A 26,656-nucleotide genomic window follows, 5' to 3' on the forward strand; every position below is an offset into this window, starting at 1 on the left:
AGTGCTGTTAATCTTGAAGGTTGCCCAAGTTCCTTAACTTTTGGAAAATTCAATGTAAAGAAAGGAACTGGGAACCAGACAGAAGCAAGGAGTATCTGAAAGATGATAAACTAAAAAGAGTTTTGAAAATTAATTTTAAAATTGTTCACTGCTTATTTGAAAAAATAACATTTCAGTCATTTAATTTAAAAATATATTAGAGCATACCATCACTGAGCTAGCACTCTATGAGGAACAGGAAAATAGAAAGAACTCCATGCTCACCAGCTCTCAACAGATTTTCAATACCAAACTTATTCTCTCACATTCGTTGACATTCTTCTATGAAATTGTACCACATGTAAATTCAAGCACATAGATCCATATTCGTTAATTATATACTCTGAAGACAATTCTAGACCTATAAAATCATTTTGAGGGATTTTACATTCCAAACACTTTAAATGCTCCAAAACTGTAAGTGATAAATTATTTAGAAGAATGTTTGCCATAAGCATCAGATTTCTAAATTAGAAGGTCTGTCCACCCAACTGATTGCATGGAACTAATTCCTCCCAAAGTAGCACTGCATCATCTGGAAGTTATCGTGGCTGCAGTGGCAGCTCTGTGACCTGCAGTCTGTGTCCTCCTTGGTGTATAATTGAGGCTTATTTTGACCATCCTTCTGTGAGTTTAGGTGACAGGTGTGATCTGTTGCTCTCCTGGCCTGACAGTTTTGACACATCATTTCATTAGAGTTTCTACCTCAACAAGTAGTGTCCTAAAAAAGTACCCACCACTCAGGGCTCTGACATGCCCAGGTCTGTTCATGAGCTTCTTGTTTCTAAAACCTCAGTGGAAAGAGTGGGTTTTTTTTCTTTCAAAGATGTCCAGATAGCTGAAAATGAAACAAAACTGAATTGATAAAAAATTCACTATTATTACCTCTTTCTAATAGGATGGATTGGCATTGGGATGCACTCTTATCAGCAATAAGAACAAACAGAATCCACTTTGTGACTGGCCCTTTTTGTCTGCGTTCTCACCATTGTTTCTCTTCCCAACACATCATTGTCACCACATCATGGCATCTTGGAAGCTACAGCCATTAGTTCCACACAACTTTATTTCATTTATTTTCTGTTGTTTAGTTTCAGTTAAATGAATATGTATGTTATCCTAAAACAGACTTTTGAATAGGCAGCATTGATACACAAGCCATAATGGGGTTGTGATCACAGATATGGGTTTGTGATCAGGCAAATGAGTCAAAAGAATTTAGTTTTATATTTAAAAATAACAGTAAGCAATTCTCTAATACTTTTATCTAATATATTAACAACAGGCTTTCATTGGAGTTCTGCATGTGCTTATATTCTTAAAATACTGAATGGGCAAGTGCTTAAACACCTTATTGCGATTTGGGGTTGTCATCAACATTTTATTCCGTAAAGTATGTACTCAAACACTGATAGTATGATCCAGCTTTTCTAGCTACATAAGCTTTACTTATCAAGTGAATAAAATATTCTGTAATTCAGAGAATTAGATATACTTGCATAAAAAATTGAATGGCAGTTTTTTGTAATCTGTATTCCATTTCCTTCTAAAGTTATTTACATTACTTTTAACAAAAGGAAACACACAAACAAACAAAAATACGGCAAATGCTAGCAGGAATGAGTCACTTTACTTGCTGTCTTGGTCTGTCTGGTCTGCTTTAACAATGAGCCCTAATCTGGGAAGCTGGGAAACAACAGTTCACGAGAATGAAAAGTCCAAAGTCAAGGCAGACTTCGTGTCTGGTGGTGACCCTCTCTCTAACTGGCAGACAGTGCCCTTTTTGTGTCCCCATGTGGTGGACCCATCCAAGGCAGCTCTTTGGGACATGAATCCCAAACAAGGCACCCATTCTCCTCTCACCATCTCCTTGGTGACCAGGTTTCAGCATAAGAGTTTGGGTTAGACACAGACACTCAGACTGTAGCATTTTCCTACCTCAGGAATAACCTCACATGGTAAAATGAACTGGGCCATGGGAACAGCCTTTGAGTTCTAAGTGATACCTAGGAAAGATCCCCAGTTTAGGGAAAACCTAGTCCTGATCTTTTCTGAGCCTGCTCTCTCTTGTGTAATATTAACATAATAATATGTATCACAGAATGTTCTTGTGAGGTTTCCAGGAGAAAAAGTTGTCAGTACATTTGCTGTGGGTCTGGAGCAGGTGTCCCTCTAAGCAAACATTTAGGGGTGGGAATAAAGCATGCGTGTCAAAGATCATTACAATAGCTAAATTGCTATTGGATCTGTAACTACATCTGTGGGTGTAGATACACCTGGCTGTCTATCAATGTACTCCCCTCACCCAGGGTTGGGAAGGAGTGGTTAATTCATCTTCACAATCCCACCATGGCCTTCGGTGGTGAATACACATCAGAAGTGAAGAGAAGAACACAGTTGATCCTAGAGTTCTTTCTTAAGAAGGAAATAGTCCCCTAGTTCTGTTTTGGTTTCTGTCTCCAGAGTTAGCCAGTTCCTCATTCAAGTACCCTGAGTCTCAGGCTCAAACCCTGCAGGAGAGGGCCAACTCAAGGCACCTTCAGTATCATTCTTAAATAGATCACTGAGATAAAATTCCCCAAGGAAGAGAACTGCTGTTTAGTCCATTGTGTTCAAATGCTAGAAGACATCAATATTTTAAACAATGGCCAGCTATCTGTAGCTGATGATCCTGCATTACTGCCCAAGTCGCTCTTCTTATGAACTCTTCTGTATCCAGTTCTCCAAAATATTGAAAAGAACATTTAGAACAAAGTTCAAGAAGGAACCAAAGAATCCACCAAGGACTCACCTGGTAGGGAGTTTACCTAGCTGTTGTAAGCTAGTAGAATTTTGTACTAGAATTTTCCCTACCTTGCACATTCTAGAACATTAAAATTCCTAAAAAGTGTAGAGTCTATGCTCATGTGACAGTTGTTAACTTTCCCTAACAGGGTCAATGTGTTTCTTACAAATACGATCGAGCTGCCTTGCTGTCTGAGAGCTACACTAATTTGTAAGTCATAGCAGGTCACAACTAATAGGCTGCCTTATTTCTTCTTGGAATAAAAAAAAGTTACACAGTCCTAATTGTTGTGATAACTATATGTTTGTTGATGTATCCAGAAAATATGTATTTTCTCTTACAGTTGTGGGTATTACATTGTCTTAATTGCTCCTAAGTTCTTCTGATAAGCTTCTAGGCTATGTGATTAATCACTGTTTTGTTTTTTACATGAACACTTGTAAATCATTTAGACACAAAATAATTAAAATTCATGGATTGCCCACAAAATGTGTGGATCCTGGTTGTCTGCTTACTTAATTGGTTTTGAAAGTAAAAAACGTCATCATGGTACTTTTCCCTACAGCTTTGAAATTAAAATGTCTGTGAAATCTTGTCCACTTTTTGAAATTGTGTGTGGCTCTTTTCACAGCCCCTGAGCCTTCTCAAAATCCTTTTCTCCCAGTTTTTCTCAACATAGAAATCTCACATTCTCTATTGTTTTCTTTTTTGAGGAATTGATAGCCATGTATGTCCAGAGTATTTTTCTGGCTGCCTGCCTATGTGAGTTGTGTTGTTATATAGTGCCCATAAGAAGAGACACAGAAGAGTGTGCTCTCTCTGCTGGTCACATGTGAGGATGAAGAAGCAGGTTTCATCTGCAGACCAGCAAGAGCATCTCCCCAGACCTGAGTTGGCCCATGCCTTGGTCCAGGGACCCCAGTCTATAGAGCTATGATAAATAAATGTGTATCGTTTGAACCACTGAATCTATGGTATTTCATTGCAACAGATAGGATGGACTCACAGAAGAAGGCACTATTTGATGGATCACTGGGTCAAGACAGCTCACAGTGGTCTCCCTGTCCCCCATTCCACAGCACTCTGAAGTCCTCTGTCATTACGATGACCTGGGAGCTTTGGAATTTTCAACCCTCATCTTTTTGACGGTGGTATCACATGCTTTGATCTTCCTTCTGTCTCACCTTCATCTTTTTACAGGTGTAAGCTCTTACATCTTCCTTTTCCCTAAACTCATGGCTAGATCTTCTTCTTTTCATCTGTTGTCCCTCTTGGTGAGGTCACCCAGGTCATGTCTGTTACCCAGCTTTCTGCTAATCTCCATGCTGGGTCTTCTCTTGACCAGTGTTTTCCACAACGCCTTAGAGAAAGCAGGAAGTCAACATGTTCAAGTTCACACTTACAATCTCACATCAAAACCTGCACACACCTGGCACTCGGCTCTGCCTCCATGCTATGTGACAACGTCTTTCAAGCAGGACCTGAAACTTGACTGGGAACCTCTTCTATTTCCAAATCTAAACTGGCTTCATCTGTTCGCTGATTGATTCTTCCCTAATAAGTGCACTAAGGAACCTATGTAAACAGTAAAAGATCATAGTGAAACCCATTTAAAAATTTGCAAGAAACTTAAAAAACAGGGGGAATCTGGGGAAGATAGATAAGAAAGAGTAATACAAGGTGAATTTGATCAAAGCACATTACATGCATGTATGGAAATGCTACAGTGAAATTCCTCACTTTCTACCATTAACATAAACTAATACAAATTTTTTTAAATAAATAAAAGCAAATATTTGGTCTATACTCATCACACTGAGGGTATGACCAAGTCCAAAAATCAATGCCCAACCTTGAAGAACTCACATCAAAAGAGTTTTTATTTCCTCAAGAATTTGGAATACCAAATGGCATATGTTAGTAACAATTCTTTCTGGCGGTAGCCATCCTGCACTTGCTGGGGACCCCTCCACCTGTCTTTAGCTTGTGCCTGTGTGCCTCGCTGCATCAGCTGACATTCAATCAGAGCTGCCATTCTGTGGGTTCACCCATCACCCCGGGTACAAATGATCATTTTGCTAGTGCTTTGTTTACAAAGTTCCTTAATAATGTGCCACCAACTGTGTTTTCCCCATGAACCTGGGTATTTTTAATGAGCAGATTTTCTAACTACAAGTTTTCCAATAACACATATAACAGAACAGAGCTGTGGGCTGGGAGCGGAAAGTAGCTCTGGTCGGGGAAAATGACGTCTAAGAGACCTCCTGGACAGTGGTGTGTATGTGAGTTAACTACATTAAAACTTTCCAAAATACTTTAAAAGTCGGTCTTATGTCATGTGAGGTTGTTTTAACCACAATAAAATAATCACTAGCTTATATTAGGCCTCCAAGTGTGTATTATGTCATTACCACTCCCCTGAACTAAAACAGTTTGTTTTAAGAACACACACATTTACACACTCTCTATTGGTTGACAATATTTCATGCCAAAGAAATATCTACTTACTGAATTTTCCATTTGGGACATTTCCTTCCCATAGGTTTATAGTTTCATAAAAGTAGAATTAGTGTTAAAATACATAAAATGGCAGAACGCAAGTGGTAGGGCACTTGCCTAGCAAGTGTGAGGCCCTGAATTAAACCCCCTGAGCTATATATCATGTATGTTTGCATGAGTATTCTACAAATACATTTATATAAGCTAGGGAATGGATGTGTTTAGGTTTAACACAACCACTGTGTTTTATCCCAACAGTGTGCATTGTGTCCTATGCCACACTACGGATTTGCTTTTGTCTCAAAAGACTTCAGCTCCAGAGTCTTCCTCTTTGAAATGAAGGAAAGAGATTACGAGACCTCTGCACGTTTCAGTGTTTACAGCATCAGTCTCCTACACACACGTTAAATGAACAGCAATAGACGTGATTACACATTGAAATGCCTTTTGGTCTCACTTTTTCTCCTTGGAACTACTGTGTAACCCTGTCTGCAATCACACCCTCCACCTCAGGGCCAGGGCCCAGTAAACCTGCAGAGCTCTGCTCACCCTGCAGTCCGAGGTCCCACTGGGCTGTGCTGCTGGCCCTCAACTTAGTTCACCATGGGAGTGTTAATGCCATAGAAAACACTGCACAGGGGACACACAGCCTGTCCCTCTAACCTCCAGGCTACAAGCAAGAGCTAAGGAAAAATAAACGCATGAATAAAGATCTTGTGATTACAGATTCTGATTCAAAGATGAACAATTGTCAGAAATGTTTTAAGAAGTTTTGTTCACCTTATTCACTTGCACCTCGAGGTAAATAGTCACAGTCTTTGTGTTGTTTCACCTACACATGCTACAAAGTCCCAGCAGGCTGATGCTGGGTTCTTCAGGGTTGTGCCTACGATAGGCTTTTGATTCTTTGCTGCTTTGCTTTGATTGGATTTGACTGAAATTACCTCTATGAAATCCTTCAGTCCAAGCAATCAAGCAAAATGTCACAGACCTTCTCAGGGCAAGCAGACAAATACCTTTATAGGCTTCTTTTTACATTTAGAAAGTGACAAGACTATCCAAATTCTCCCAGGTTACCTAAACCTCCTTGCACACTCTGCAGATATTGAAATATCCAATAAACAGAGAGCTGTGGAGGAAATTGTTTTGTGGCCAAACACTGGTAGCCACTGATGGAAATGCTTGCTTTTTTTATTATTATTATCTTATTATTCATATGTGCATACAATGCTTGGTCATTTCTCCCCCCTGCCCCCACCCCCTCCCTTACCACCCACTCCGCCCCCTCCCTCTCCCCCCCACCCCCTCAATACCCAGCAGAAACTATTTTGCCCTTATTTCTAATTTTGTTGTAGAGAGAGTATGAGCAATAATAGGAAGGGACAAGGGTTTTTGCTGGTTGAGATAAAGATAGCTATACAGCTATAAAAAAAAAAAGGAAATGCTTGCTCTTCATGTATCTGTCTAGAAGAGAGATTAACTGAGAGATTAAAATGGCCTCATGGGAAAAGCAGCTGCACAACCCCACTGGGCTGTGTTTTGTCCAAGTCACAGCTGACGAGGTTGAGCACAGGTGAGATGCTGGTTAGAACCCAGGAGCTAGAAACCAGCCTGGTTTTGTCATAGTTCTGGCAAATGAACAGAGCCCTTAGCACTTGTGAACTCGATAGTAGTCGCTTGTGGATGTTCATTGCTAATACCATCCAATATTGCCACAAAATCGACTTAGTGGGATGGCTTCTGATACTGGCTTCAGGATGTAATTTTGAACCATCAAAGTTCTTACTTTTGAGTCATCACTGTTGCAATGCATCCTTAACAGAAGATAATGGAGGACCAGGCAGCCTCTTGATCGTTTGCAGTACTTCCAGAATTTTATTCTAACGAACAACTGTTATTTCAGTCTACTCATTTGTGGAATGCAAACTAATTGCTTAGCCTCATCTGTAGTGTTTCTGAGCATGAAAAGACTAGAGAATACTGATTTGATTAATCCTTGTGTGCTTACATAGGAGAGAAGGATGCTATTAACTTTGAACTTTTGATATTTGATTTGTGCATATAATTTTATCCAGATGGCAAGGTCTATATCAGTCCAACCCTACTTATTTAATACTGAATGATAAGGCAAAAGACTTTAAAAAGATCCAAATGCATTTCTCACAAATAGCATGTCTGTGTTTGGAAAAACGACCTTGAAAGTTCACATTCTTATGCTTAAAGTAAGATTTCCTAGTTTTTAAGTATTTTAAAAGTTTGGAAAATATAAATTTGCAAAACATCCAAGAACATATTCAGTAGCTATATTTCTTCCCTGTTACATATATCTCCATGTTTCCTCAACTCAGTATTTCTAAACATCAATATTTCTTGTGGAATGAGCATGAAGAGTTAGCTCAGGATATATTTCAAGTAACGTGACTAAAGCTCCATGTTCTGCATATGCACACATGGATGTAGGAGGTAATCTTCTCGTATTTTAAGCATTATGTCATCAGTGCAGCCTAAAATATCAACCTTGTCATCATCCACACTTTATTAAAATACCAAGTTATGCATAAGCTTAGTTGCATTTAGTTATTTAAATGTAATTCGTGGTTAATTTTCATGACTCATTTAATAGGGTAATTTTACATCAACTGTTGAATAAAGTCCATGGATAAAAAGATAGACAAATACTATCTTATAAAAAAAGACAAGGGTCTCTTCTTATGATCCTAGTTGGCATTCACAGATGACGACCCTCTGAGGCCCTCCTCTGTGATGGATTGCTATCACTTACAGCTATCTCTATTTTAAATAATGCACACATCTAAAAGTCAATAGACCATTTCAAGCCTAGATCCTTGAAAGCTCCTGACTTTCCTCATTTTCCAGGAAGCATCACATGTCCTCCCAAGTACTTAGAAAACACAGGGAAAATATTTTACTTCTTTGAAAGCTGGATTTATTGAGTCTTTTAAGAGAGGGATTTAATGCAACATTACATTTAGAGGAGAATAGGACTGATGATTTGTTAAGAGAAGGTCGATCAGGCAAATAGTCTGAGAACTGTGCTGATGAGCCTAAAAAAAATGCCTCAAATCAGAAGGATAAAAGAAAATCCAAGGCTGATTGTCCTCCCAGAACTGTGATTTTATGAGATTGTTCTTGATCAGGGAACTCCTGCCCAACTTTTCCTACAAATGCCTGCAAGCAGCATGTTTTTGCAACCGTGTAATCCAGGGGAAATGATAAACTTGTGAGACAGTCAGAAGAAAGGTGTTTAACGTGTGGAACAAAGTTCCTTGGTATCCAACCATACGCAATTCCATTTAACCCGACTGCAACGATCCTGCCGATAAGAAGGTGTGCCTTTGAATAACACATGGACAGTGCTAACTTTGGGAAGCAATGGTTAGCTCAAAATAACCTGGAGGAAAGAAAATTATGCTGGTTCTCTTTAATAATTAATGACGGGGAGATTGCACCTCAGTTCATTTTTCTGTGGAAGATGATGTTGGATGTGACCCAAGGCCCATACAACAGGAACACCATAGGTGAGGAAACTTGTAAGGGAAGGCAGTAGATCAAGAGCTGTGTTCATCTCATTCTTTCTGCTCTGACCTTCTGATAAGTACTTCAGGATGCAAGTGCTTACATGTGCTCTCTGGCTGGAGAAGTAGTCTTAAGAGACAGAGTCTGTTTTATTGGTAACCTGCACAATAGCAGGATGTGATACAAGTGTTTGAGTCAGAAACACTCAGGCTTGCCAGCCTCTGCAGGATAGATTGGCCAAATGTCCCTGGTCCAGTCCTGCTGACGTTCTGATCCATCCTGACCCATGTGTCCACTAGCTCCAAGCTGACTCAGTCTTATTCAAGTCCATGCTTTAGGCCAGTGGTTCTTAATGTCCAGTGTCTCCTGGAGTAACCTAGCTGGAGGACTTGTCAAAGTGCAGACTGCTAGACTCAGCCAGAACTCTGAGGCCACAGACCTTCAGTGGTCCAAGACTACATTTCAATGACAATCCTGGTGAGGGTGTGGCTTACTGGGGTGAGGTGGTAGCAATCACACCCTGAAAACACTCCATATGGCAGTTTATCTCCTGAGGACCAGAACAAGCATGGAAAATAAAGATCTCCTTCCTACAAGAATTCACAGTGCTCAAAGCATCCCCTGCCCATCTTCCTTTAGAGAAGTAGGCCTCCAGGAGTGAGCTTTGCTCAGTTGGAAGGAGGCCTTGGACCTAGAAGGACATCCCAGGCTCAGAGCAGGAACCATGTGAGTGTCCTGCAGTAGCCAGGCCATCAGACATGCCACTGGCTGAGTAGTACATGAGGAAGATTAGTCATGCATTCAGCAAAGAGTTACCTAGTGTGTGCCAGGCAGAAATCAGACACAAATTTATGCCCTCAAGATTTTCATAATCCATTTGGAGAAATAGATTTTAAAAATAATGTAATAATTGATAAACACATACACACATGCATACATATGGATACGTGTGTGGAGATTTGTGTATAGATATAGGTATCTATATAGCTGTATCTTATCTACATCATCTGTCTATATCAATGAACCTATCACCTATCTACATATCTATCATCTCCATCCATCTCTATGTGTCTGTATCATCTCTTTTCATCTATCATCTGTCTATCTGTGTCATCTATCTCCCATCCATTTATTTGTATCTATTTATCTATGTAGACAGCTATATAAGTCAGATAGTGACAGTGCCTGGAAGGAAAATAAGGGAGAGCAGGAAGCTGGCACATGGCTGGGAATAGAAGCTGCAATGTTGGTGAGATTTAATCAATGTTATACATGAAGAAAGGGAGCCAACTTTAGGACTATCTGGAATTGTAGGCAGAGGGCATAGCAAGCTTGGAGTTTAGGTACGTTCAAGAGATAACAAGAACCCAGTACAGCCAGGGCTAAGTGTGTGCACACAAGCTTGTCTGAGGTGATTTAGAGAAGGACAGAAGGGAGAAGGGGTTAGGCACTTGCAGAGGTCCCCCAGAGAAACAAGCGACCACTGGAGAGTTTGGACCAAAGGTGTGATATGATCTAATCCATGTTTCACGTGATTTAGCTGAAGATAGTGGCAAGAACAGTGCAGGGGCTAGAACAGCAATAAGGAGGCCATGGCATCCAGATGAGAACAGGTGCTGCTGAGGTGCTGAGAGACTGTCAAGTATGGATCTGTGTTGGAGACAGAATCTATGATGTGCTGAGGAACAGAGTGTGGACGTTGTATAAAGAAGGGGAGGAGTGGGGGAAGAGCAGATTCGTGTGGAAGAGACCAGCCTTTAGATGGACATGTTGATTTGAGAATGGCTACTGGATTTTGAGTGGATTGTCACAGAGGCAGGTAGACTATGGGCTGGAGTTCAGGGAAAGAAATTGGCTGACAAGACAGACATGACATCATCAATTCAGGAGACTTTCAGACCCATGGGCCAGTTTGAACCACTGAGAGACTAGGGAATGCAGTACCAGAAGCCACCCAGAATGAGTATGGCCAGAGCAACCTGGCTTACTGACAGAATGCAACTGACCACAGGATGACATTGACCCTCAATGACATCTTGATAACTTTCTGTAGATATAGAAAAAGTTACGGTGAAAATCTCATAGTTTTTGATAAGTACGCTCATGTATCATTTAGGAACTGGTGTTGTTATGTTGGTCCCTCCCTGGCCACCGATGATGCAGACCCTATGAGTCTGGGTTAGGAATCATGTCCAGATGACCTCACATGAAGGTTCTCTTCTCTCCTCATGTTAGGATCACAATTGGAGACATTACAACCTCACCAGGGTCCTTTCCAAATTTTAATTTATAGGTATGTACCTCTGTCTCCCTTATGTGGCTGTTTTTGATTAATCTAAACTGTGAGTCAAATTGTTACTGCTATTCCTCCAACACATACACACGTGTATCATCTCTGGGGGTTAGGGTTGCTTCACTGCACAGCTTCTGGCCAGCATTCACCCTCGTCTGACTTGCTTTCTCTTTATGTTAAGTATTCCAGTATTTAAAATGAATTTTAGCTCTTATCTTGTTGTTACAATGTGTTACGTAAGCCTTCCAAAATCCTTTGTTGGACATAAGTTTTATGTGAATAAATGGTTTAGAAAATTGACACCTTTTCACCACATCCCACTCATAAGAACTGTAAATCAGAATCCTTTCGCCAAGACTTTAGACTAATTAGCAGAAATTGAGATGCACTGATCAATCTGATTTTCTTAACCGTCTACATCTACGTGTTCCAAAGTGTAGAAAGGACAGTGAGAATGTGAACCAGATTCACAACTGAAGATGGTTAGAAGAAAACAGAAGTAACGACATTCCCACATCTGAAGAAGGAAATGAAAGATTGATACAAGTTCATGTTTGTGGTGTTCATCGAGGTGTTTATTCAACCTTCCTATGTCCTATGAGCTGTGCAAAAAAGCACACATGAGGCACCATGAAGATACAATGGTGAACAAACCTTTCAAAACTCTGTGCTGCACCTTCAGGGATAAAGAGGCATCCACCCAACAGGCCACACGGTAGAGCACAGGGCGCGCTACACTGCATGGCATCGGATGTGGTGAGAGCACGCAGGAGCTCGGTTCTGATGGACGGTCTTGGTAGAACGTAGAAGCTGGTGCCCTGTGAACCACATCCTGATGGAAAAGAACGTGTATTAGGAGGTGAGAGGGTGAGGTGGGGACAAGTCACAAAAGCCTTCTAAGGAGAGTCAATTCATTCTCAGGTCCGGGACTGAATGGCTAGTGGATATTTTCACACAAGAAGGTGTATGACTCATCTGGCATTTTAGGAAAATAAGCAAAGCACAGACATTAAAGAAAGGTAAGTACAGAGCATCCACTGTGTGAGAGAAGCCATTCAAAGGAGAGACATAGGCTTCACCAAGGAGAGGGCTCTCACTAGCTCTTTAACACTGAGCAAATTACCGCTTAACCCCACAGCAACCCAGTTTGCTTGGATTTTTGTTGTTTTCATTGCAACAAAAAATAGTAAACACTACCTGGGACAAATGAAATAATAGATTTGTGATAAAGTATATAAATACAAACAGAGCTAACACCTTGATATTTACTTATTGATTCATTCATGTATATTTATTCTTGATTAACTACTGTTGTGTATCACCACCATCCTCCTCATTGTCACTTTGAAAGACTGGAAACCTATTAAGATGCTGTTGCCATAATTCAGCATAGATACCATAAGACTGATGTCAAATAAAGCTGCCAATGTACTTGCATGGCATTACTTTGCTTTCACTAAAACTCTGCAAGGCAAGCACTGTCAGACCACCAAGTTACACGAGAAAGAAGTGGAGCTCAAACTATTCTTGTACTTTGTAGACAAATTATGGAGGTGGTGCTGTAGTCTAAATGTCTTTTACTCTCAGATTCCCACAATGAAATCCTAATCACAAAGGAGGCGGTATTAGGAGGTGGGCCCTTGTGAGCTGATGACATTGTGAGGATGGAGCCTTCATCCGGGGGATTAGTGCCTTTATCAAATAACTGCAGAGACCTCCCTCACCCCTTCCACTGCAAGGGTGCAGCAAGAAGGCACCACCTAGGCCAGGAGGTGGCTGTCACCAGGCTCTACAACTGAGAGAAAGAAATTTCTAAGGTATAGAAGCCATGGCACTCTTCATAGCAGCATGACTTGCCTAGGCAGATGTGATGCAGAAGAAGAATCTGGAACTGCTGTAAGGAGCACTGCACTGAAACAGTCGTCACATGAAAGAATAGTTTGAGCTCCACTTCGGACAAATGAGGTCACTTGGTGTTGGCTGATGGATTTATTTCCTGTATATGCTCCTTCCCAAGGAGTCAAGGACAAAGCTAAATGTTCACAAAATTAGAGCACTCACTTAAAACCATCCTGATGCTGACTGCCTGTACTGACGGCAGGAAGAAGAACTGGGCACTTGTAGAGGACACACCTCCTTAGATCCATCAGAAGCAGCACATTGCCTCTCTAAACTGGCATCGGGAAACTTCTGTAATTGCTGGAAGCCAGGAGACATGACCAGCTTGTTGCGTTGCCTTCTGGCCATCTCCACCTTACTGAGACATAGGTCACATCAAGGTTACAGCAGATTCAAAGTACAAGTGCATGAGAGCTACTGACTCAACCCTTCCTCCTCCTCCAGGGGCTCTCAGGACATGATTTTAGTCCATGTCTTAAAGGCCACTGCAGCCAATGCTTGATGTGCTTTTCCATGCTAAATCCCAGGGGAACTTCAAGACCAGCTGCTATCATTCTACTCCAACATGACGCAGAGTCTCTGCCCTGCAGTTCTGGGGGTGCTTAGTCACCCACATGAGCAAAAAGGTGAAAATGTCAATCAAGTGACAGTGAATGTTTGTGAGTGCCACCTGCCTCCCCTGCCACATGGACAGAGAACTCAGTCTCATCCCCAAAACTATTTGGAATGAAATTCTTCCCTTTCACCCTGCTTTTGCAGGGATGTGGGACTGTCATCTGAATTGTGAATTGGACTTGCTCTATAACCTTCAGAGTGATGCTGACAGAAGAGAGGCTTCCTGCTGTACTCATGCTGTAGCCCCTGGACTCACACTCAGGAGGGTTCCAGGGAACCCCATGATTCAAACCCAGATCTGAATAAGGTGGACGGACATAGCCAGAAGGCAATGTCTTCTGGTATCCAGCAGTTACTACAGTTCCCCGATTCCAGGCTGGAGGGGCCACCTGCCATGTCTGATGGATCTAAGGAGCTCTCAGTGTCCACTAAGAGTCCCTTGTGCCATATGTCCAGGAAGTTGGCATCAGAACTTGTACATTAACCTCCCTAAAGTGCTCCAAGTCATGGCTCCCATGAGCTGCAATTTTCCCACAATTTGATTAGACTCTTCCAAGATCCTGTAAAGAATGTTTCTGCAGTCCCGCGTCTGTGGAGATACACTCTCAAGTTACGCACACACGTGGCCCAAATTAGCAGCCCAGGAAGGATTTGTTCTACTCTTGGTGAAATGGGAAATTCACCAAGATTAACTCAGTGTTAAAAAATCCTCTTGAGAGTAAATATTTTATATATACAATATCAAAAAGTTTTTATATGTAGAATATCACAGTTTATATATGTATGCATCACATAGTTTGCTCTTCTTAGATGATTTGTCAAATGTGTAATGATTTGGAGAGTATAAACGATATTCAATTAAGAATGGATTTGGCAGGGATGGAGGAGCATGGTGTCACAGCTGTAAGTCACAGGGACTTTGAGTTGACAGGCCGTCGTGACAGGAAAACACTCAAAATGCTTTTCCTTTCGGACTCTTCCTTAACAGGCCCCTCTCTGTGCTTTGTACTGTGTCCTGGGCCAAGGAAAAGGAGGATGTGTGGATGTACTTTGGGGGCAGTCCTTAGAGGTGGACTTACCTGAAAGAGACATTAGCCATGGCCTCGGGGAGTCTTTAATCTTGCTTTGTATGCAGGTGGGGCACTCCTCAGATCACAGCAAGGATGCAGTAAGAAGGAAACAGACACAAGCCATCCCTGCTTCAAGTTCACAGCCAAGGTGGCAACTGAGCAGATCTAAAGCATCAATTCATGGAGTACCTTTCAAACTTCTTTCCAAACCTTGTGATTTTTTTGTTTTGGAAAGAACCATTTTTTCAAATTCTTGAGAGTGTGCATCCTTTGTGACCCATGACTTTTACCTGAAGGAACTGATTCCCGCAAGCAAATGTGCTCGTTCAAAGCACACTCACCAGAAGGAGCTTTGCTGTCAAACACAGCTCACGCTCAGAAGTTATCTCTGATTGCTCTGTAGGACGTGGATTACATAAGGAATGGCATGTTCATCCAGTGGACAAGGACCAGCGCTCACAGATTGCTCCGATTGAAGGAGGAAGAGTCGCAACGTCCTCTGAAGGAAAAAAATTGTAGCTTTTTGAGCAGTGTGGAAATAGATGTGCCATGTTTACAGCTACCTATTCATGTCACCATGGGAAAACACTTAAAATATTGGACATATTTCATGAAAAATGGCGATTACTTTATGCCTTTTCTTCACCTTTCTTTTTCCTGATAAATTATTAACTCAATTTTGGAAGAAAAAGTGGTCAAAGAAATCGCTTTGAGCTGGAGCTGATCTATCTGGAATATTCTTTTGTGACAGTGAATTTTTTAACATAACATAATCTTAGGTAGGTTTTTTATTCTGTTTGGTGCAGCTTTCTTTTAGCAAATTTAAAAATTTTCTCAAGATAAATGTAAATCAAAGCCAGTCTTGGACTGTAGTTTACCTTGTTCCTGACTTGCAGGGAAGAATCCCAGTGGTGACCAAGTCCAGTGGTGACCAATCCCAGGAGTGACCAAGGTGGTTAAAACTATTGCCATCAAGTCGTGTAACACCCACTAGCTTCTCAGTTAATATTAAACATTCATGGAAAATGGCAAGGGAGAACATACATGCTCATTGGTTTTTAATCAATTTAACCCTGTCATAGTTAGCAAGGGAAAGTCCCATCTTTGATTAATTTCCTTGACTCTGACTTTTTCAGACTCGTTTGCAGCAAATCGTAACTTCTTCATAATGGAAAGCTAGCCCTCAGCCGTTGTGGTGTGAGCTTGCTCTCCTCCTCGCCAGGTGTGGTCGGGTTACCTCCCGTGTTCCATCTGCCACCATCGGTCCATGCCAGCTCTCCATAAGCATTTGGCACTGAATGCATCTCTGTCAAAGATGCTGTTTGCTAGTGTCTACGTCTCCTAAAACCTATGGGGCTTTGTTAGATTGACGTCAAGAGAATAATGCATTAAAAAGTGTGGGGATGCATAGGCAAAGTCTTGTCACTTCTGAGACAGCACACCACGGCACGATGCGACATCACGCACACCTGCATGATGAGGGTCGGCTCACCTGTTAACAAGGAGATCGTGCTTCCTGGCTAAGCAGCTCTGCTCCCTGGTTGCCATGAAAAGAAGATGCAGTGATGCCTGTGCCTAACTCCTTCCACGCTGAATGTGCAGCGATCCGCTGCTGCCAGGCAGGTCTGCGTGCGTCCTGAGCCACGTGGACTCTCACCTCTGACCTCTCATGCTGTTCTCTGTTCTTGTGTATTCTACAAGGGGAAACTTTCAGAAAGAATGGCTTGGAGCTGTATTTCCTAAATACAACACAAGATCAATGGAAGCAATTTCTGAACATAGATTGACCTAAAGGAATGCTTCCTACTAAAATTTGGAGTTTATATTTCTAAATAATGTCTGTTATGAGCTGTCACCATAGCAGTCAGATTGCTCTCTGAGCTGGTGGCTGGAACAGCTGTGCATATAGATATAGATATAGATATAGATATAGATATAGATATAGATATAGATATAGATATAGATATAGATGTACATATATGTCATATATACCTACATAGGAATTTATTATGTTGATACATTTTGTGGCATATTACCTGTGTGTATATAATGTACACATAGTATCCATATGTATCTATTTACACGTGTACAGGTATTATAGACACAGGTACAGATGTCATTGAGATAGAGACGTCCTCCCGTACGTGTGGGTGGGGTCAACCATGGTGAATGTTAAGGTTGAATGAGTACAAGACTGAGTCTACACCTGTGAGGATGGAGGTAGGAAAGGCACGTGTGAGAGGCACCCACAGGGCCTTGCCAGATGAGATGAAAGGTCTCACCTGCGTGCTCATTCACTCAGTGAGTCACTTTGAAGTTCAGGGGAGCCCCATGTGTGCATTCCCAAATGGGAAGAGAGAGAGTTGTATTTAAATCAGGTCAGTCTGACCCCAGCCTGAGTCCTTACAGAGTGGAGCAGGCTTACATAGGGAAGGGGAAGCCAAGAGAGGAGGGGAAGGACGGGAGCTGGTATGTGTAGGAAACTTGCTTCCTATGACCAGATGTATGACACAGAAGCAAAGCCACTGATCGTGCCAGTAGGGGCAGCAGTAGTTACTCAGTGACTGAGGGCATAAGGCACTCACCTGATGGGTGAGTCCGTTCACATGAGCGAGGTTTAACTGCATCTGCAGTGGCCAGGCAGTGACACAGGGCACTAAGGAAATCCAGAGTGAGACTTCAGGTTGCAGAGGCTGCTGCCCTTTACACCTCAGGACCCCAACAGTGGCCAGATAGACAGTTCCTCTCTTACCGTGGGACTTGTAGCAGGGTGCTGGGGCTATCTTACCAGCTGATGGGCTGACGTGTGGCACCACATTGAGAGTGTGCTCACTGAAAAACAGGAGACTCACTCCAGACTCTTGAAATAAGCTAGGATAAGACTGTACTTATCCCAGGATTTTCACAGGGTCCTAAGGAATAGATCTTGCTAAAATAATAAGGAAGAGAAAATGGTCAATGACCCAGGAAAGCAGGATGCTTTGCTCTTTTTTCCTTTCTTTTTTGTCAATCTTGGAATATTAGTCATGTAGATTTATCATAGAAATCTATTCATTTGTAGAAACTGTTTTTAAGAAATGAAAACCCCTCCACAGATGCTCACCTCTACCTAATGTCAACCCCTAGCTGTCTCGAATTTCGGCATATTATCAGAGGTGAAGGACTTCATTGTCCTGTTGGCAAATATCAGAGGCTCATCTTTGCAGAAAGTAAAACGAGGTACCAGGACATGGTATGCAGTGAAGGATTAGAGGCAGTCACTAGAGGTGTCATTTTTTCCAGGTCTGTGACAGGTATCCAGATAAGGTTGTGGTGATAAGACGCTTGATTCCAGTGTGACGTCTGTCCCAGGGAAGCAGGTCTTCCCAACACTGAAAGACATGGGAGATGCATTCTGTAGTCAAGCAAGGGAAAGGCAGGCCACTCATGCAAGCCACCTTTGACACTGGCTCTGTCCTCTGCTTAAGAGACCTAAAGGACTTTCCCAGGGAGAGCCACCATCTCTGGACTCTTACAGCATAGGTCATCTGCCCCAATCACTTCCCAGGCGAGAACTCTGAGGCATCGCTTGGTGTTAGCAAACAGGCTTGGTCACCACACCCACATGGTCCTCCTACCTCACCTTTGAGAGAATTCCTACCAAATACATTGAAGTCCTGGGAATTTTTATGATCCCACCTCCTAAACATGTCAATCTGAGCCAAACTCTTTTGTCTCATCTCTGAAAATGTCCCTTGTCCTCTTGCTCCTTCCCTGAGTGAGAACCAAGCCCCTCCCCTGGATTAGCTGTGCCCTGCCCTGGCTATCTTGTCTCTGTGATATTCTGGGCATAACAGGAAGAAGATGCATGGTGTCTCTCTCAGCATTCACACCTGGAGACCGCAACCCTGCTGAGGAGTCCCTGTGTCAATATGGTGGCACTAACAAGTCCTCACGGCCCCAACATGTCCCTCCCTGACCTGCTTCAGGGTTCATCCAACGGTGACATTGTTCAGCCACAACCACATCCTAGCCTGGCACCATGACATGACAGATTTTATTGGTACTTTTCACCTTGTGATGTGGAACCTAGATAGGGCTGTGTAATGGCCTCTTCTCCACCCATTCCACTTACCTGTCCAGTATATTCTGAGCACTCCCCATAAGTCTTGGGGCTAGGAGACAGTGAGTTTAACACAAGTTTCAAGTTCACAGGAAAGATTATGACCTAACAAATGAGTACACACATAAGCACACCGTCACTATTTGCACACATTTGTAGAGGGGGAGGCCAGGAGGCCAGGAGAGGGCACAACATAGCAGCATGAGATCTATAGGAGGACCAGGAATCACCAGACAAATGGGAAGGAAGTGGGAAGCAGGTAGAGGTCTGCTAAAATCCAGCTGAGGGAGCAGCATCTGTGACATCTGAGTGAAGCACCACCATGGGCTTTAGTGGACGAATGGACAACATAGGTGCATCACAGGGTAGCAGGAAGGGGAGAGACATGTGCAATGGATGAGGGGAGAGAGGAAGAATTTACTGGAAGGAGTTGCGGGGAGAGCTCAAGAAATGAGAAACCATAGAATAAACAGGGCACAAACAAAAGGTACAGGTGAAGGCGAAAGCCCTCATGATGGAGCCTTGGAAAGTGAGTTTGGGGAAAACCTGCTGTCCAGGAGAAAGACCTCTGTCAGGTCTGAGTATAACTCCAACAGAAGGAAAGGCTGATGGAACACATTCGCGGTGTATAAAGGGAGACTCCTTCTAACCTAGAAGAAAATCCATGGTGAGCTGTTAATATGGCCTGGGTGACTTCTTGGGTTTGCAGTGTTCCTGTTGAGGATGTCTTTCCCAACTTTTAGATCAAATTCCTAGAAACATTTCTTAATATTTAATTAGGTGTACATAGACATGCATACACTTACATAGGTCTTTCCACATCATTGTAAGATGAGAACTAGGCTTTTAGTTTCAGAAACTCTCTTCACTTCCTAAATAAGGCTGGCATTGTCCTGTAAACTCAATTCTGGTTCACACAAAATGATTTCACATGGAATATGATTAACACCAGATGAAACATGACATGCCAGGAATTCTTTGCATGATCGGATTATTCTATTTCGTTTTAAAGAAAGAGATACATGACATTCTACACTATGAATCATCTTGATTGCATGCATATGAGAACACAAAAAAAAAATAGCAGTCTGTGGGGGGAAAAAAAAAACAGCAGCCTGTGTCTACAACTTTCTCTCCCAATTGATAAGCAATCATCGTCTTGAAGTATATACATTTCTTGAGTTCTTTAGTCTCCTTAGGAAGAGGAGACCATTTAAAGTCTCTCCTAATATCACTAATGCTTTCAGGCTTCTTAAACATCATAAAAAGGCTCAACCATAAGGAACACCCCACCCCTGTAATTTCTATGATGATTTTCTAAAAACATTAGAAAGCTGGCTTTGCATCAGAAGTACTGAAACAGAACTATTTCACAAACCGTTCTCCCTACCAACTGCATTTTAAGAAATTATCTCTGTAAGTTGACTGTACATTTTCCAAGTTACGTAAGAGAACTGTGTGAGTCACTGATCCAGGGTGCTGTAAGTGTTAGATAAGCCATGTGCCAATCCCTTACCTCACATAAGAGAACAGCAAGGCCAAGGGAGGTTGGGAGAAATATAAGTAATGAAGTAGATTATAAATAGCATTCTAAAATTTATGATAAAACTATTTGCGGAAAATAGAACAGACTGGCCTGCTCTATTTTGGCTCAGAGCAGGCCATCGTAACTTTTGGTATCCAGTGGGTCCTACATTTATTTTTATACTGAGCAGAAGCAAAACCTTGTTGAATCCTTTGAAGGGAGAAGAATTTGCCAATGGTTTAAATGGCTGAATTTGGCACTCGTAAAAGAAACGAGAAGGACCAATTCTTTGGGCCACACTGAAGGGACTGCTCTGTACTCTCCCAGAAAGGTTTTATGGGCTACCTGACCTAGTTCCAGTGCCCCAGAAAGGAAATTCTCCGAGTTTTCCCACAGGAAGAAGATTCCTGGGCCTGTTCCTCCAAGTGTTCTCTTCCCCACTGCCTCACCCTCTCTGTTTCCAGTCCATTATTCGGGACTCAGAGGCCACCTCTTGATTTCCCATGGGATTGTGCTGCTAATATATGTAAGCACTGAAAAATGTCCCTGTGTCCTGAACCAGTGCACAGAGATATGTAGATATCTGCTGGTATTTCCCCTCTTCCCCTAAAAATTTGTCTGCTTGCATCTTGTACTCACTCTTCATGTCAACTCCCAGATCTTTGCCCCAATATCATCACTCGCTCACTTCCCAAAGTAGTTATTTGTTAGAAAGCCAAATCCAACAGAAATATGGTAAGTAACTGTGGAGGAATTCCCAGAAGCCTCAGTGCAGTCACAGTGGATGTTCAGTCCCTGGTAATCATAGAAAGTGGGTACACGATACTGGTTCTCTAAGATTATTAACAGAGATAGAACTATGAAATGTCCTGTTCTACTTCCTTTCCTTCAGGTCTGGAAAGCAGGCTGTGCTTATTAAAAGATCGTATCGGTTTCTTGTTCATTTTTTTTGTTTGTTTTAAGTCATTTTATTGAGTTGACATGAAAGCTACACACATTTAATATATTGATGTAGATACAGATGTGTATCAAGCCACTGGTTCTCTAGTACAAAGTTGCTGGCATACAGCAACAAACTTATTATCTTGCAGCCTGACCATTGGACCACCACCCACCACCCAAGGGAGATGCCATTGCTCGGCCTTTTCTAGCCTCTCAGTGCTGAGGGCATTTCACACATCACCAGTATGTGTAGAGTCCTGAATGTCTCACCCTGAACTTTTCATAGGCTCCTTCACCTGTGACTGTCTTCTTCTGTTCCCTCTTCCTTCTACTTCTAGGATCTTTCAAGCCCATTGGGCTACCGACAGCTCCAATATAATCCCCCCACCCCAAGTTCTGTATTCTGTAACAGTGGCACTTCTGCAAAGCCACTTTCGGTGTGATTGGCATCACACTCACAGGTGTGAAAGTTGGGGACCTCAGGACATCGGCTTCTCTGGGGCCATTGTTCTACCTGCCACAAAGGCATTTGTTTGAGCGCTTTACCTCTAACGCTTATCTGAATCCTCCAACTTCTGAGTCAATTTACAATATTGTCTAGTAGTTTATTAATCAACTTGCTTTAACTAACTGATTTAAAGCATAACCTTTATGTTGAATGACACATGTTAACGTCAGCCCTCGGATCTGTGGAGGATGGCCGAACAACTCACAATTCTAAGGAGAAGCTTTATATAGAACAAAGCTTCTTCAACAACCCCTAAAAAGGGATGTGAATATTTGTTAACTCACAAGACCAAATCAAGAAGCACATGTACATCAATCCATTCTGGAGTAAGCCATATTTGCAGAGTGTGGCTATAGCCATAGAAAATGAATTGTGTAATTGTTATAAAACCCTCATCCTTGATTCCACATAAAGGAAGCTATAGGAGTTATCTCTCTTTTGAAACTTTAGTTATGCTAGGCTGATACACATCTTGTAAAGTTCTTCCTGTTCAGTAATTTTACAAGTTTTCTTTCATGTGCTAAGACATAGGTCAGAACACTACCACCTGTGGGCTAGAACTGGCACATAAGCTAAGAATAAGATTTACATTTTTAGGTGGGTGACAAAAAATATTTAAAAGAGCAAAATTTTGTGACACACAAAAAAATTTATATGAAACTCAGATTTCAGAGTCTACAAGTCAAGTTTTATTGGAACACAGCCAAACATCTTTGGCTGCTTTTGAACAATGGCAAGGTTTGCTAGTTTTTAACAAGGACAATTTGACCCACAAAGTCAAAAATACTTGCTACCTGTCTCTTTAAAGGACAAGTTTGCTGACTAACATAAAACTGGCACTTTTATCCATAGATGTTCAGATTGCAGGTTGGGTGAAGAGGGTGTTTGTTCCTTAGCCTTCTTAATGTGATCTGCAATTAAAATGTAATTGTATATAGTCATTGAGAACAGAACCACTAAAATATTCTCATTGAAAAAATGTAATTTAAAAAGCAACAACAAAGTAAACATAGATTTCAGTTATAACAAGTTCAAGGAGCTAAGTGAAGTTAGCTTGATAGGCTGTGGAGTTTTGAATCCAAAATTCAGTTCTCCTTCGGACATTCTCAGTTTAGCCAAAGTGGTATGTGACTTCTAGAACTTATGAAGTAATCTCACCTGGGAAAAAGCAAAGGTGCTTAAATGTGTCTCAGAACCAGCTGTGCCTGACTGTCACCAGTTGGTATTACATAAATCCAAGCAAAGAGACAAATCTGATGGTGACTTTCCCCTTACAGTCTGTTTCACACAGTGACAGAAACACTGTTGTGATTGGTCACAGTCAAGCTTTGGCTTTTAACTTTAAATGGATCTGAACGTTTTTAAACCTGACTGGAAATTGAGCACCCTGACACCAGGAAGTTGCCCAAATATTGTCACTGGATGCCACTTTTCCTCCAGGTGGTGGAGTAAGTAGGGCAATGCTTTGTACAACCAATGAGTTCCTAGGAGATGCTAGGCTTAGAATGGAAATAACTAGCATAGCCAGTAAGACCGGCCAATAGTGAGAAACCAACAGGTTTCTACTAACAGCAACTTGGATATACCTTCACAGGTCATTAGCACTAATAATTAGCACTACTAACATCATCTTGAAAACTGATGTGACAACTGAGATGTAAAATGACTATACAATGCCTACCCACATGTAAGTCCACTATTGTGAAACACACTTTAGGTGCATTCCCAATGGGCACCTGTGTAGCGCCTTCTTCTCCTGGCTGTAGGACCAGCCAGCCTGCCACATCAACGGGTTCCACATTCATGGATTCAACCAACCATAGATTGAAAATACTTTTTTAAAAAATTGTGTCTGCACCAAAAATGTTCAAACTTTTTCTTGTCATCATTCCTTAAACAATGTGGTATAGCAACCATTAACTCGTCATTTGCATTACAGTGGGTATTATGTCATCTACAAATGATTTAACATGTACAACAGACTGTGCATGGCTTATATGCACATATTAGTCCATTCGACATGAGGGCCTTGAGCTGCTGTGAGCTTGGAATGCATTGGGGTCCTGGAACCAATCCCCTGTGGATATTAAGGGACGACCGTATTTCCAGTTTACAGCTTGGGAAGCAACTTCATAAACATGACCCAAGTCTGGTGTCTCTGCCAGTTCAAGGTGCAACCTCCACACATGGCATGTCTTATGCATTCCAGTCCAGTGGTGCTCTGTGCCCCAGCCAGACTGACTAGATCCCTGATTTTCTGGCAGAAGGGTCATTTATTACCAGACAAGGTTTTTCTTCCCCGGTCATAACACAGTGTTGTCAGTAGTGGGGAGTGAAACACACAGCCACATTCCACAACTCAACCAAACGTTGGGGAGTAGACTAGATGTTCTAAACAGTGTAGGAGAGATTGATTGTATCTTCCCTTTAAAAGATTAATACACTACTTTAGTAAAACATAATTTCATTCCATTTCAAATCTCTTTGACAGTTCTGTCATCAATCTTACAAACATTGCTCTTCTTTGCCCTGGTGGGAAAGACCCAGGTGGTGAATTCTGCAGATGGATTGCTGGAAATATGGCCAGCTCCCAAGAATGACAAACAGTTTGCTTGAGTCTACTTCAAATTCATAGAATTGCTGAGAGTCCACGCAAATGCTCCTGCCAGTTTATTTTTCTTTTGATGATTTATTTTTGTGATTTATTGTGATTGAGGTCCTGAGGGGAAGACACAAGAGACCAAAATATCTTCCCCTGGATCGATTATTATAAAGAAGCAAAATGCCAAATACTTTTAAAAGCCTCCTGTCCATAGGCTGAATAAATAGAGTATTTGTGTTTGGGCAAAACACAAAATGACCCAAGTTATTTTAAGATTTAAGGGTAACTAACTTGAGGCTTCTGTTTTAAGCATCTCAACATAAAGGAAGTCAGTGATCCAGTTTTTAAACAGTTTGATTCGGGATATTTGCTCTGTTGGTTTACAAGGGAGATTTCTCTCCTCTCTCTCTTCTCCAGGCTCACGGGCATGAACCTTCCGTCCCCTGTCATCAGCAGCAAGAACTGGCTGCGCCTCCACTTCACGTCCGACAGCAACCATCGGCGCAAGGGCTTCAGTGCGCAGTTTCAAGGTAAGCATGCTCCAAGCCAGTGAGGAAGAACCGGCGTCCTTCTCAGCCTTGCAGCTCTGGGCCCTTGCTAAGGATGCAATAGAAGATACACTGGAAAATGCATTTTTGCGTCCATGAACCGCCAACCTTGAAGAGTCAGAGGCGGCACCTGGGATCTCATTAGTGAATCTTTAATACTGTGACAGTATGCAGTTGGGTTTCTTGTTTTACTTGAAAAGCAACTAAGTTTTAGGTAGTGAATATATACCTGCACTAATCTTAACTAAGATGCTCCTAGCCAGTGAGTGTCCACAGTGGTCTGGATGTCTTCTTTGATCACATACCAAGAGTGCTGTAGCCTACATGTTGCATGGAAATACATAAAATCATCCTGATGTCACCTTTTGTCCTAAAATGTCATCAAACTACAAAATCTCCACTGTCTGAGTTATTCTTCTGTACATACTGAACCTTAAAACAAAGACAGTACAGTTTCTACAGCAGGGCCCAATGGAGTCTGAAGTGGTCAGCATGGAGTGTAAATCTGAGAATTTCTCTTTGCATCTAAGTCTTTACACCCAGATAGCACTGTATCATTTTAGTACATGTTCTAACCATCAATTATCCTTACTAATAACAACAAAAAGGACACAATTTATTAAGTAGCCCACTGGATACCATTTAATTTGCTTTTGCAAGTAAAATAACATACTGTGCTCCAAGATGGCCCATTGTCTCATGAACACTTGAAGGACGTCCCCCAAACTGCAACCTTGAGAATAAGACTTGGAAAGAGGCACTATTCAGGAACACCCAGCATACAAAAGTCAGGGTGTCAAGCACTGCACAGACCCCAATAACCCTCCCACTACAGAAACGAGTTGGTCTGAAAGACAGCTTGTAGTTCATAAATAACTCCCATGACAGACAGAACGCAAGGGAGATCAGCAAAGCTCCTTACAGAGATTTTAGCAATTTCTCAACAAATTGGAGTTCTTGTCTCTTACCTTACATATTTAAAAATTTAAGACTCAGTAGAACTTTCATTGCTTTCCTTTAGACAAGAAGAAAAATAAAAGCGATTTTCAAGGGAGGTAATATACATTTGGCTCAGGAGAACCATGGAAGCAAGCAAATTTTATGGGCCACACAGTCCCCAGGCTGTGAACATGGACAGCACTAGCCTGACTGAGAACCCAGGGGCAATGTGTCTCACAGAATCTGGTTCCTCCCTCTCCAGGGCACTGCCCGTCGCACTGCTTCTGCTGCCACCCAAGTATCTCACCTGTATCCTCTGTGGCTGCAAGGCACCGCCCTGAAGTTTCATAAAAGAGAAGCTAACATTTTCACACCATTAGGGACGTAAGCAAGGCCATGTTTCTCCTCATCCACAGCTGCCTCTCCCTCCACCCTTGGAGGCTGAATCTTCTCATAGCTGCTGTGATAACATAAGTGTGAGGACAGATTCGCAGTGGGAGGTAGGAAGCCAGGACACAGGGTGCAAAGAGAGCCCCAAGCAGCCTGGCGGGAGCTCTACATGCAGCTTCTGCCCATCCAGGCAGGCAGCCTGCCCGATTTAACATAACCCCAGTCAAGAGTTGGACTGCTAACAGACTGATCAGAATTGGTTAGGTACCTTTGGAGACTTGTGTCTAAAGTGATGGATTATCTCCTCCAACAGCCCTGTCAATCAGCATTGAACAACAGAGCAATTTCTAAGTGTCATCCCTC

At 42.0% G+C, this 26,656-nt stretch overlaps 1 protein-coding gene across 2 annotated transcripts in view; it reads left to right on the forward strand.

Moving 5' to 3' along the window:
• The window catches only part of Csmd1 (CUB and Sushi multiple domains 1), a 1,661,894-nt gene that overhangs the window by 993,928 nt on the left and 641,310 nt on the right, over positions 1-26,656 (forward strand). For both annotated transcript variants that reach the window (XM_074055299.1, XM_074055300.1), the window contains exon 6: positions 24,834-24,946. In XM_074055299.1, coding sequence (XP_073911400.1) covers positions 24,834-24,946 — 113 coding nt within the window. The remainder of the gene's footprint in view (positions 1-24,833; positions 24,947-26,656) is intronic.

Source organism: Castor canadensis, chromosome 14, assembly GCF_047511655.1.
Source record: "Castor canadensis chromosome 14, mCasCan1.hap1v2, whole genome shotgun sequence".
NCBI lineage: Eukaryota > Metazoa > Chordata > Mammalia > Rodentia > Castoridae > Castor > Castor canadensis.